Below are 13512 nucleotides of genomic sequence, written 5' to 3'. Positions count from 1 at the left end.
TTAAGTTAACATCAGAAAGTAACTCATTCTCTTCACTTTTCATAAGGAAATTCAAATGACAAGTAAAAAACTTTATAATAATTTGAAAATGACTTAATTTACGATTGGCTTTTTGAAACCTATATTGCATTAAGATTTGTAGATTTCAAACATTACACTACATGTGTATTATAAATAGTATTATAAGTAGTTGCAGGTGTGGACATCTCAACTGTCTATATAGAGAGATTTTTACTTGACTATACATTTTGAAAAATTTCGAAAGTTCTGCATTTCTAATTATGAGTGGCTTATTAGTGAACTGTTGGTAAAGTGAAAGACTAGTTGTGTTCTCTGCTCCTCAGATGGCCTGGCCTGGCTTGGCTTAAGTGGGTTTCTCAATTAATATTTGTTAAATGGATAAATAACCAGTACTTGTGTAGGAAACAGAATTGGCTGTTTACAATATTTGGGCTTTTTCAAAAGATAATCTTGATTCATATCATTGTGAATGTTTAAGAATACTGATTTTATAACTTACTGTTTTTGAACAGTAACTTTTTAAGGTGTGTTAAGTATTTTTGATTAACTGTATGTCTGAAGGCAGTATGGCTTTAACAAAATACTTTAAAAATAATTTGTGTTTAGTGGCATTGTTAAATTTTATATTACTGCAGGCATAATTGTTAATTACTTTTAATGTTCTTTGAAGAACTAATGTTGAAATTTAGTTAGGTGAATTTGATTATACTAGTTTTACTTTCAGATACATCTTGGAAACTTTACAAATAATTTGAAGAAAATCATGCTAATAAGCTTATGTGATAAAATCAAATTTTGTGGAACGTTTCCAATATAATACATGATCACATCTGCTTTGATGAGTTTATCAGATTATTTCATCATTCATTTTATAGGCGTATTCTCCATTCTAAAGGAGAGCTAAGTGAAGATAGACATAAACAGTATGAGGAGTTTGCTATGTCGTATCAGAAGTTGCTAGCAAATTCTCAATCCTTAGCAGACCTTTTGGATGAAAATATGCCAGATCTTCCTCAAGACAAACCAACACCAGAAGGTAAGATAACCCTAAAAACATTGTGATTTTTCCACTAAGCACTATCCCTTATCTTTACTTTCTTTAGATGTATATCATTAAAAATTCAAGTTTTCAACATGCATTTAGAGTTTTTTAAATGAAGTAGTATTAAGACCTAATAAGAACTTTGAAAAGCTACTACTTGAAATGCTCCTCTGAATAGAGAAGGTTTGGCACTTAACAATACTTAACTCATATGATCTTACGATGTATTCTTTTGGGTTCTTTTGTATTAAGTATCTTTGGATTATATCCAACAGGGACCTGTCTGAAAACCATACCTGGGGTTATAGAAAGATTCACTTTGTTTCTCAAAGAGGTAATAAAGTGGATTGGATCTTTGGGATTCTAGTTTTGTTTTGTTTTTTTTTTTTTTTTAAGTTTATTTTATTTATTTTGAGAGAGAGCATGAATGGGAGAGGGTCAGAGAGAGAGGGAGAAATAGAATCCCAAGTAGTGTCCAAGCCGTCAGCACAGATCCCAACACAGGGCTCAATCTCACAAACTATGAGATTGCGATCTGAGCCAAAACCAAAAGTCAAACACTTAACCAACTGTGCCACCCAGGTGCCCCTCTAATATTTTTATATTTTCCTTTTTTTTTTTTTTAAGTTTATTTATTTTGAGAGAGAGAGAGCGAGAGTGGGAGGGGCAGATAGAGGGAGAGCGAGAGAATCCCAAGCAGGCTCTGTACTGTCAGTACAGATCCCAGTGCGGGGCTTAAACCCACGAACCGTGAGATCATGACCTGAGCTGAAACCAAGAGTCAGACACTTAACAAATTGAGCCACCCAGGTACAATATTTATCCTTATTTTTAATCCGTTGGTTTTGAATGATACATTATCTTAAACTGTTATTTAGAAGTAAAACTTGCTGTTTTGTGAGGTAAATTTTCATTTTGTGAGATGGGTTGTTTTTTATACTATTTCAAAGGTGTTTTAAAGTTACTTTTTTGATTGCCCTTAAGTTGGTAGGGCTCTTAATACATTAAATCTGTCATACCAAGTACTTGATGAACGAATTATATTTATGTTTGTAGATGTATTGATATATCACTAATCTTCAAACTATCTGGCACTTCTGTTCACTTAAAAATTTTAAGAGTAAAGTATTTGTAAGGTATCTTTTTATAGCACAAGAGTTATTTTGTATTTTGTATCTCAATAAGAAATATGTGTTGCATGCCTGTATATGCATTTATTTTATTTACATTTAATTATGTATATAATTCCTACTAATTTTTATATCTCTTGATCAGTGAGCCTCAAACTTTCTTATTTTTTAAAAGAAGTTCCACATGGGGCACCTGAGTGGCTCAGTCAGTTAACTGTCTGACTCTTGTTCTTGGCTCAGGTCATGATCCTAGGGTCTGCACTGACAGTATGGAGCCTGTTTGGGATCCTCTCTTTCTCTTCCTCTACCCCTCCCTTGCTCACACATGCATGGAGTCCGGATGCAGGGCCTGATCTCATGAAACATGAGATCATGACCTGAACTGAAACTGAGAATTGGATGCTTAACTGAGAGTTGTATGCTTAGCCAACTGAGCCACCCAGGTGCCCTGTGTCATCATTTAAAAATATATTTTTTTTCTTAATGTTTATTTATTTTTGAGAGAGACAGAATGTGAGTGGGTTAGGGGCAGAGAGAAAGGGAGACAGAATCTGAAGCAGGCTCCAGGCTCTGAGCTGTCAGCACAGAGCCCGATGTGGGGCTCGAACTCACGAGCTTTGAGACCATGACCTGAGCCGAAGTCAGATGCTCAACCGACTGAGCCACCCAGGCGCCCCACTATGTCATCATTTTTAAAAGAGATTTTCACCAGGTATAGAATTTTAGGGTGACCTTTTTTTTCCTTTCAATACTTTTTTGCATATGGTGTATTTTTCTTCTGGTTGTTTTAAAATTTCTTTATTATCACTTAATTATGATGTGGTTTGGTGTGGTTTTTTGTATATTTCTTGTGCTTGGGATCACTGGACTTCCTGAATCTGTGAGTTTACAATTTTCATCAAATTTCCCAAACCTTGACCCTTGTTTCTTCAAATATGTTTTCTGTTATTCTTCCACCTGCTATGGAGATTTAGTTACAACTCTCAGGTGGTTTGAAGTTGTCTTTTTTATTCTTCGGTACTTTTTCGTCTATTTTTGTATTGGATAGTTTCTCTTGCTCTGTCTTGAAATTCATTAATCTTTGTTTTTACAGTGTCTAATGTACTGTTAAACTTATATAAAAATGTAGTTTTTATCTCTGGAACCTGGTTATATTTTCCATGGTCTTGAACATGCTCAGTTTATCTTCTAGTTTGTTGACTATATGGAAATAGTTATAATTGTTTTAATTTGTCTACTAATTTTATCATTTAAGTCATTTCTGCATTGATTTTAATTGAGTGATTGCTATAGCTCTTGTATTTTTTCCTACTTCTTTGTATGTCTGATCATGTTTACTGGGATGACTGCTGGATATTTTTGTATTCTTAGAAATATCATTGAGCTTCATTCTGGAACATAGTTAAGCTACTTGGAAAGTTTTATCCTTTTCAGGTTGGCTTTGTTAGGTGGGGTCAGAACAGCTGTTAGTCTAGGGCCAATTTTCCATATTACAGAGGCAATATCCTTCTGTACTCTACCTGATTTCCAATGAATTGGAAGTATGAGTAGTTATTTTCCCAGTCTCACCCAGTTCCCTCACAGGTAGGGGCTGATCAATATTCGGCTGAACATTCAAGGGGAGCTTTCTGCTGATATTTGAGGTCTGTCTACGTGCTTTCTCCTCTCTGGTATTGTGTCCTGCAATATCTAGCCACGTTGACTAGAGTAGTCTTGCCAGACTCAGCTCTGTCCTCAACTCAGGGAGACTGCTGGGGTCTGCCTTGCTTCTCCCTTACTTGGCTGTAGCCCAGAAAATCTTACCAGGCAGTAGTAAGCTAGGGCACTTAATTGTTGGGCTCAGCTTTTTTGTTTCTTCTCTGTAGGAATCACTTACCTGTGCTATCTGATGTTGTGTTCAAAAACTTGTATATATTGTTTGGTCTTTTTAGTTGTTTTAGGTCACTGGTACCCCATCCTGGCCTGGAGAAGCCTCAGCTTTTCAGTAATCAGAATGCCTGTTCTTGCCATTCAGAAATGAGATCGTATTATATACACTATTCTGCAACTATTTATTTTTTATTTTACTTCTTATGTTTTAAGTTTTTATTTAAATTCCAGTTAACATACAGTGTAATACTAGTTTCAGGTGTACAATATAGTAAATCACCAATTCCATAAGGTATGTGCATTTTAAGTTTTAATATATAAAGTTAGGGACGCCTGGGTGGCTCAGTTGATTAAGTGTCTGACTTAGGTTCACGTCATCATCTCATGGTTTGTGGGTTCAAGCTCCACATTGGGCTCTGTGCTGATGGCTCAGAGCCTGGAGCCTGTGCAGATTTTGTCTCCCCATCTCTCTCTGCCCCTCCCCTACTCACTCTCTGTCTCTCTCTCTCAAAAATAAATAAACATTAAAAAAATTAGAAAAATGTATACATATTTAAATACATATTTAAAAATATGTATAAATATTCTTCCAAAGAAATTTACATGCTACTAGCTATATGACAATGAATGTTTCCTTACACTCTTATTGTGATGTAGTTGTTGATTTTTACCTTCTGAGTGAGGTTGAGTATCCTTTTCTTTAGGTTTATATTGGCTGTTTTATATATGTTTGTTTCTCTGTGACATACTGGTTTGAATCCTTTAACTCTTCCTTTTCATTTTAATAAAATATTTATGTATCTTTAATCAAATTGTAAAAGCATTTTGCATATTAAAGAAATTATTCTTTGTCACATGCAATACAAATAGTTTCCTGTGATTATCTATTGCTTTTTTTTTAACTTGGTAGCATTTGTTTGCTTCTCAGAAGTTGATTACTATCAAATACATTTGATACATTCTCAGAAGTTGATTACTATCAAATAGCATTTGTTTGCTTCTCAGAAGTTGATTACTGTCAAATACATTTTTCATATATGTAAAATATTCGTGCATATTATAGAGTGGAAAGTGAAAGTCTCCTAGCATATGCATTCCATTTTCCAAGGTATCTGTGGTACAGTTTGATATGAATCTGTCCAGACTCTTTTTTATATAAAATATTTATGTAAAATATATAATCAGATATTGAGACATAGCTTGTTAATTTATGTAGTATGTTATTTTGCATGACTTGCTTTTCTCTTTCAATAACATATTTTTGAGAACCTACTGAGTCTGTTCAGATAGATACACGTCATTTTTTTTAGCATCTGATTAATATTACAGAGTGTATAAATATCAGCTGTTATCTTATTGGTAGATACTTAGATTCTATCCACTTTTGCTCTGTTACAAACAGTGCTATAGTCAACCTCTTTGTGAATCTTACTTCACACTTCCGTTATTTCTTTGGTATAAACTCCTAGAAGGAATCTTACGGGATCAAATATTATGCTTAATTTAAATATTGATAAGTACAGACAGATTACATCCCCTTAATGTTGTATTAATTTATATTCTAGATAAGGTATGAGAGTGCTTACTTCCCTACCGTCTTGTTAGCATTTAATGATATCAGTCTTTGTTAAACATAATCTAATGGGTGAAAATGATAAATGTTTGTTTCATTTAAACCTTTAAATATAAAACATAATCACAAATATAAAACACTAAATATAACACTTAAATATAAAAATTAATAAAGCCCCTAAACAGGTAAGTAAAAGAGTATAGGAAAAGAACCTTAACCTCAGTACTCAGGTATTATTAATGAACATTAATGATATTAATTTCTTTGTATGAATATTGCTAGTATTGTCTTCTAGTTTGTCCTTTGCTTTTGTTTATATTTTTCATTAAACAGAAGTTATAAATTTATCACTCTTTTCCCTTATAGTGTATGGTTTTAGTGTCTTGTCTTTAAATACATTTGGTATAAGGCATATAAGTAATGCATCAGGGAGCCAGCGTTCTGTTGTTTTTGCTCTTGTTCTTCTTATGAAATGAATACTTTTAAAAGTTTACTTATTTATTTTGAGAGAAAGAGCACGAGAACAGGGGAGGGGCAGAGAGAGAGGGAGAGAGAGAGAAAATCCCTTATGCAGGGCTTGAACTCATGAACCGTGAGATCATGACCTGAGCTGAAGCCAAGAGCTGGATGCTTAACCAACTGGGCTACCCAGGCACCCTTCTTACAGTTATTTTCACTGTACATCATCATTCTCCACTTTACAGTTGTGGTTTGGAGAGAAGCACAGTGAGAACAGATAAATTCATGAATGGTCTCATGATCATGAAGTTGGAAATTCTCCTGATCTGAGTTTAAGAATTTTTAGTTGTATGTAAAAGGTAGAGCGTATGTAGGTGCATGTATGTATGCAAATGTGTGCATGGTTTTCTGTCTTCTACTGAAATATCTGTATATTTCTTCAGCTTTTCTTCCATTATTTCCTATTTCTTTATCAGTTGACCATTTATAGCAATCTGCCTTATACTGTGGGAGATATGGATGTTTTAGGAGTGGCCAGGCTTATATATTTCTTATTTGGGTTTTAAGTTCCATGAAAGTAGGCCTAATATATCAACTGGCTACTTAATCTGACAGTAATTGCTTAAAACATTTATGAAAAAAACATCTTTCTCATATGCTGTCTTCTAGTTTGTCCGGATTTAGAGCTTTACTTAAAACACAGTTTATGATTTGATGTTAAAGATGGTCTTGTGAACAATTCAGAGTGTTTGTTGATTGAAGAAGCTTTTGTTAACACTCAAGGTTCATTAGTTGTGAAATTGAAAATATAAAATATCTTGTTGCTGTGTGGTTTTACACACTAAACCTGAAATGGTTTTAATTCCCTGTGGCTTATTTTATTATAGAGCATGGGCCTGGAATTGATATCTTTACACCTGGTAAGCCTGGAGAATATGATTTGGAAGGTGGTATTTGGGAAGATGAAGATGCTCGGAATTTTTATGAGAACCTCATCGATTTGAAAGCTTTTGTTCCTGCCATCTTGTTTAAAGATAATGAGAAAAGTTGTCAGAATAAAGATTCCAACAAAGATGATTCCAAAGGTAAATTCTAGAGGATAAATATTTACATTAAGTGCTGTAAAAATTGGTTTCAAAATAGTATTTGTAAAAGGTTTTTGTTGAGTTACTAGTTTTGCAATATGAACATTGAGTCATTAGATGAAATGAATGACAGAATAATACGCAAAGGAGCATGAAAGGGTGATAAGTGACAGTTTCAGCAGTGCTAAAACATTTATGTTAATGTGAAATAATTTTTTTCACTTTTAAATTTTTTGAGATGGTGTGAGCAGGGGCGAGGGTCTGGAGGGGGTAGAGAGAGAGAGAGAGAGAGAGAGAGAGAGAGAGAGAGAGAAAATCTTAAGCAGTCTCCATGCCCAGCACAGAGCCCAATGTGGGGCTCTGTCCCCTAATAGAGGCGCCCCCAGATAACTTGTTTTTAAATGTACTTTTGTATTCTTTTTTTTTTTTTTTAATGTTTATTTGCTTTTGAGAGAGAGTGTGCATGAGTGGGGGAGGGTCAGAGAGCGAGGGAGACAGAGGATCCAAAGTGGACTCTGTACTAATAGCAGAGAGCCTGATATGGGGTTTGAACTCACAAACCGTGAGATCATGACCTGAGCCAAATTCAGATGCTCAACTGCTCAATCGTCTGAGCCCCCCCCCCCCCCCCCCCGGACGCCCCTGTACTTTTGTATTCTGATACATTTATTAGGGAACCCATTTAAAAAAATAATAGCTAGTGGGGCACTTGAGTGGCTCAGTCAGTTAAGCATCTGACTTCGGCTCAGGTCATGATCTCGTAGTTCGTGGGTTTGAACCCCTAATTGGGCTCTATGCTGACAGCCTGGAGCCTGCTTTGGATCCTGTGTCTCCCTCTCTCTCTGTCCCTCCCCTGCTCACACTCTGTCTCTCTCTCTCTCAGAAATAAACGTTAAAAAAAAAAAAAATAATAGGTAGTAATTTTTATTTGATAATCACTTCATGCCAAACATCATTTTAGTACTTCGAAATATAAGTGAAAAACTATTTAATTCTCATAATAACCCTGTGAGGCAGCCACTGTTGTTACCCTGTTTTCTCATGAAGAAACTGTGGCACAGAGAGGTTAAGTAACTACCCAGGGTTAAGTAACTTACACAGCTAGTGCATGGTAGATCTGAAATTTCAGCCTTATTAATTAATGACTTGGGCCCTTAATTACTGTGTTCTACTGGTTTTCAGGTTATGTTGAGTAATTTCTGTGCCTTACACTAAAACTAGGAAGTAGTATTCTTTGCTTTGATGTATGAGTATTATAACACATACATCCAGAGCATTCCATTCATTACTCCTGTACCCATTGAGCAGTTTCTCTCCATTCCTCCCTTCCTCTAGCCCCTGGCAACTACCAGTTTGCATTCTGTGTCTATGGATTTATCTATTTTTAGTGTATCATATAAGCGGAATCACGTGATGTATGTATGATCTTTTGAGCTTACTTCTTTTACTTATGTTTTGGAGGTACACCACATTGTGCATTTATGAATACTCCATTCTTATGAATGAATTATATTTCATATTGTGTATATATCACAAATTATTTTTCCATTTATCCATGGGTGGACTTTTGAGCTGTTTCCACATTTTGGCCACTGTGACTTGTGCTGCTGTGTCTGAGTCCCTATTTTCAATTTGTTGTGTATACACCTAGGAATTATAGGGTTATATGGTAATTCCATTCTTTAAAATGTTTATTCATTTAATTTTTCTTAATGTTCATTTTTTGAGAGAGAGGCAGAGTGTGAGCAGGGGAGGGGCAGAGAGCGAGGGAGACACACAATCTGAAGCAGACTCCAGGCTCTGAGCTGTCAGCACACAGCCCGACTTGGGGCTCGAACCCACAAAGTGTAAGATCACGACCTGAGCCTAAGTTGGACGCTTAACCAGCTGAGCCACCTAGGCGCCCCTAATGTTTATTCATTTTTGAGAGAGAGAGTGCATGCGCGCACATGTTTGGGCAGGGGAGGGGCAGAGAAAGAGGGAGACAGAGAGTCCCAAGCAGGCTGTGCACTGTGAGTGCAAAGCCCAGCGTGGGCTCAGAGTCACGAACTGTGAGATCACAATCTGAATTGAGAACAGGAGTTGGATGCTCAACCAACTGAGCCAGGTACCCCTGTTTCTGTTTTTGTTTTTGTTTTAATTTAAGTGTAGTTGACATATAATATTATATTAGTTTTAGGTGTACAACATTGTGGTTAGAATATTCTGTACGTTGTGTAGTGCTCACCACTATAAGTGTAGTTACCATCTGTCCCCATACAATGTTATTACAACAACTACTGAATGGGAGAAGATACTTGGAAATGATATATTTGATAAGGGGTTAATATTCCAAAATATATAAAGAATTTCTACAACTCAACACCAAAAAACCAAATCATTTGATTAAAAAATGGGCAGAGGACCTGAGTACACATTTTTCCTAAGAGGACATGCAGATGGCCAATAGATACATGAAAAGATGCTCATTACCACTACTCATTAGGGAAACACAAGTCAGAACCACAGTGAGATACCACCTCCCACCAGTCAGAATGGCTAGTATCAAAAAGGCAAGAAATAACAGGTATTGGTGACAATGTGGACAAAAGAGAATCTTTGTACACTGTTGGTAAGAATATTAATTGGTGCAACAATTATAGAAAACAGTATGGGGTTTTCTCAGAAAATTAAAAATAAGAACACTATACAATCTACGATTTCTACTGTTGGGTATTTACCCAAGGGAAACAGAAATACTAATTTGAAAGGATATATGCACCCTCTTTATTGCAGTACTATTTATTTATTTATTTATTTATTTATTTATTTAAAAAATTTTTTTTAATGTTTATTTATTTTTGAGACAGAGACAGAGCATGAACAGGGGAGGGGCAGAGAGAGAGGGAGACACAGAATCTGAAACAGGCTCCAGGCTCCGAGCTGTCAGCACAGAGCCCAACGCGGGGCTCGAACTCACAGACCGTGAGATCATGACCTGAGCCGAAGTCGGACACTTAACCGACCAAGCCACCCGGGCGCCCCTATTGCAGTACTATTTATAATAGCCAAAATGTGGAAGCAAACTTAAGTGCCCATCGATAGATAAAGATGTGGTATATATATAAAATGAAATGTTAGTCATAAGAAAGAATAAAATCTTGTTATTTGCAGTAACTTGGATGGACCTAAATAAGTGACAAAGACAGATACCGTGTGATTTCACTTATATGTGGAATCTGAAAAATAAAACAAGAGAAAAAGAAAAAAAACAAATAGATTTATTAATACATCTAAAAAACTGGTGGTGGGCATAGGGGAGGATGGATGAAATAGGTGAACAGGATTAAGAGATACAAACTTCAGTGTTTAAATTTTGGAACTCCCAAACTCCATCACACAGTGGCTGAACCATTTTAACCTTCCTAGCAACCATGTACGAGGGTTCCAGTTTCTCTACATCCTTGTCAACACTTGTTATTGTATGATTTTCTTTTTGATTATAACCATCTTAGTGGGTGTGAAAATGGTATTGTGGTTTTGATTGCATTTCCTAATGGCTAGTGATGTTGAATCTCTTTTCATGTGCTTGTTGGCCATTTGTCTTCGTTGAGGAAACAATGACATGGACAAATCCTTTGTCCATTTTTTTTAGAAGTTTTTTTTAACGTTTTTATTTATTTTTGAGAGTGAGAGCACACAAACATGAGAGAGGCAGGCAGAGGGGGAGAATCCCAAGCAGTGTTGGCACAGAGCCTGACATGGGGCTTGAGCTCCCGAACTGTTGAGATCATGATGTGAGCTGAAACGAAGGGTCTGGGGCCAACTGACTGAGCCACCCAGCCTTCCCACCTTTGTCCATTTTTCAATCGAGTTATCTTTTTGTTTTAAGTATTTTTTAAGTATTCTGGATAGTAGACCCTTACCAGATTTCCAGATATTTTTTCCCATTCTGAAGACCGCCTTTTTACTTTCTCGATTATCCTTTGATGCATAAAAGCTGTTTTTTTTATATGTTAGACTTAATTTTTAAATTTAATTTTATTTATTTTTTTAATATCTAAATTTTTAAAAATGTTTCATTTATTTTTGAGAGAGAGTGAGACAGTGTGAGCGAGGGAGGGGCAGAGAGAGAGGGAGACACAGAGTCCGAAACAGGCTCCAGGCTCTGAGCTGTCCGCACAGAGCCTGACACAGGACTCACACTCACAAACTGTGAGATCATGACCTGAGCCGAAGTCACATGTTTAACCGACTAAGCCACCCAGGTGCCCTTAGACTTCATTTTTTAGAGCTGTTTTAGGTTCACAGCAAAATTAAGCAGAAAGTACACAGTTCCCATATCCTCCCTCCCCCCGCCCCCCCCCCCCCCCACATGCACAGCCTCCCTCATGGGCAACATCCCCACCACAGTGGTGCATGTGTTACAGGTAACACGTGTAATAACATATCATTATCACCCAAACACAAAAGTTTTTAACTAGGGAAAAAAAAAATTGAAGGATTAGTTTTGTTCTTTTTTTCCATATGTAACATATTAAATGGGGGATGGGGCGGTGCTGGTTAGAATACTGATTGGAAGAAGAATAGTAAAAACCGTTTCTTAACTTTTTATAACATCCTTCAGAATCTAAGTTAAAATACATTGAAAATTAGGGTATTATTGTGAAAAAGGTAGTTGGGGTCATCCTATGGTGAGAACACCTTACAAGGGGCCCCTGTGGTACTTTGAAAATATAAAAACCTTGGTTGATCTCAAAGACGTTCTTACCTTAAGGTAAATTTTACTTTATATTTTTTGAAGAATAGTGTTGAAATATTTGAAATATGTCAAAAAATATAGGGAAAAAATATATATATAATGCTCATTTTAGATGCCTCCTACCCAGTTTTGTCAGTTAAAATTTTTCAGAAGGTATCTTCTCATGTATAGAGTTGAAGTCCCGAGTGAGGAATAGTTTCTAAAATATTAGTCACCTCAATAATTCTTACAGTTTTAAGGATTTGAAAAATTTGTGTGATTTTTACCATGGTCTAGGTTTTTCGTATCATCATGCAAGTTTGACTTACTTGAAGGGTTCTGATATTTGTTTCTCTTTGAGAAGTGGGTGTAGGACCTCATCCTCTCATGTGAGATAATGTACTGAGAGCCATGGGAGAGACAAATATGAACCCAGGGTCTGTGGTCTTCACGCTCACATTAGTGGGGAGCAGCCAGGGCTCAAAGAATTCTAATGTGAAGGAGAGTAGGTGTGGGGCCTTAGGAAAAGTACAAAGAACTGTGACAGTGGAGGCAGTAACCATGGTTGGAGATCAGATAAAACTCTGGAAGAAATGGAACTTGTGACAGACTTTGAAGTTTGGCTTGGGTTTTGACAAGAGACGACGTGGACCTTCCAAGTAGAGACAATGGCATGAAAAAAGATATTGAAGCTGGAAATGATTGAGTATATTTGGAGAGGAAGTAAGGATCAAATAATTCATTTTGTCTTTTTAGAAGATGTAATAAATAGGAGAGTAGGGGAAATTGGTTTGGACTATCTTGCTATAAACCGTGAATACCATTTAATTGAAGTTTGTATAACATGGATGCATAGCTGTGATCAATAAGTAGCTTACTGTTACTCTGGTTACTTTCTGTTAAAGTTTACTCTAGTCAGTGACATACAGCATAAAGTAAAGTGGAAATATGGTGTGGACTGGCTGGGTTTCTGTTTTAGTAATGTTAAGAGGTCTGTTATAGGAGCAGTAACAAGAATGAAAAGAAAGGGATATGGTCTCACATACAGATAATCAAGAATGAATAAATCAGATTTGGTGACTGACTAAATAGTTGAACTTCAAAAGAAAGAAAATGCCCTTGTATTTGGTAGAGGTATTTTGTGGATAAAAAATTATAGGACAGTTTCCACCAGTAACTGGTTTGAACTTAAGGAATCTCTCACTGCCTTTCATTCTTACCAGCATGATAGAAAATTAATCTTCCCATGGGGCGCCTGGGTGGCTCAGCTGGTTAAGCATCCGACTTCAGCTCAGGTCATGAACGCAAGGTTTGTGAGTTCGGACCCTGCTGTGCTGACAGGTCAGAGCCTGGAGCCTGCTTTGAATCCTGTGTCTCCATCCCTCTCTGCCCCTCCCCTCCCCTTCTCATGCTCTGTCTCTCTGTCTCTCTCAAAAGTAAATAAACACTAAAAATAAATAAATAAATACTAATAGTCTTCCCAAACTGCACCACCCTGAAATCTCTAACTTTAATATTTCTCTGTCCTTGCAGCTTACTTTCTCAGATCCCTTCATTGCCCCTCTTACTGTGCTTCTCTGAGACCTCTAGTCCATTGTGTGGCTCCCTTAATT

At 36.4% G+C, this 13512-nt stretch overlaps 1 protein-coding gene across 1 annotated transcript in view; it reads left to right on the top strand.

Moving 5' to 3' along the window:
- UPF2 (UPF2 regulator of nonsense mediated mRNA decay) overlaps positions 1 to 13512 on the top strand; it is a 112048-nt gene that overhangs the window by 19500 nt on the left and 79036 nt on the right. Inside the window, exons 4-5 of the mRNA XM_060659320.3 lie at positions 897 to 1057; positions 6982 to 7179. Coding sequence (XP_060515303.1) covers positions 897 to 1057; positions 6982 to 7179 — 359 coding nt within the window. The remainder of the gene's footprint in view (positions 1 to 896; positions 1058 to 6981; positions 7180 to 13512) is intronic.

The sequence above is a fragment of the Panthera onca genome, chromosome B4 (assembly GCF_046562875.1).
Source record: "Panthera onca isolate mPanOnc1 chromosome B4, mPanOnc1 haplotype 2, whole genome shotgun sequence".
In the NCBI taxonomy this organism is placed as follows: Eukaryota; Metazoa; Chordata; class Mammalia; order Carnivora; family Felidae; genus Panthera; species Panthera onca.
This window is presented reverse-complemented; position numbering and strand designations above follow the sequence as displayed.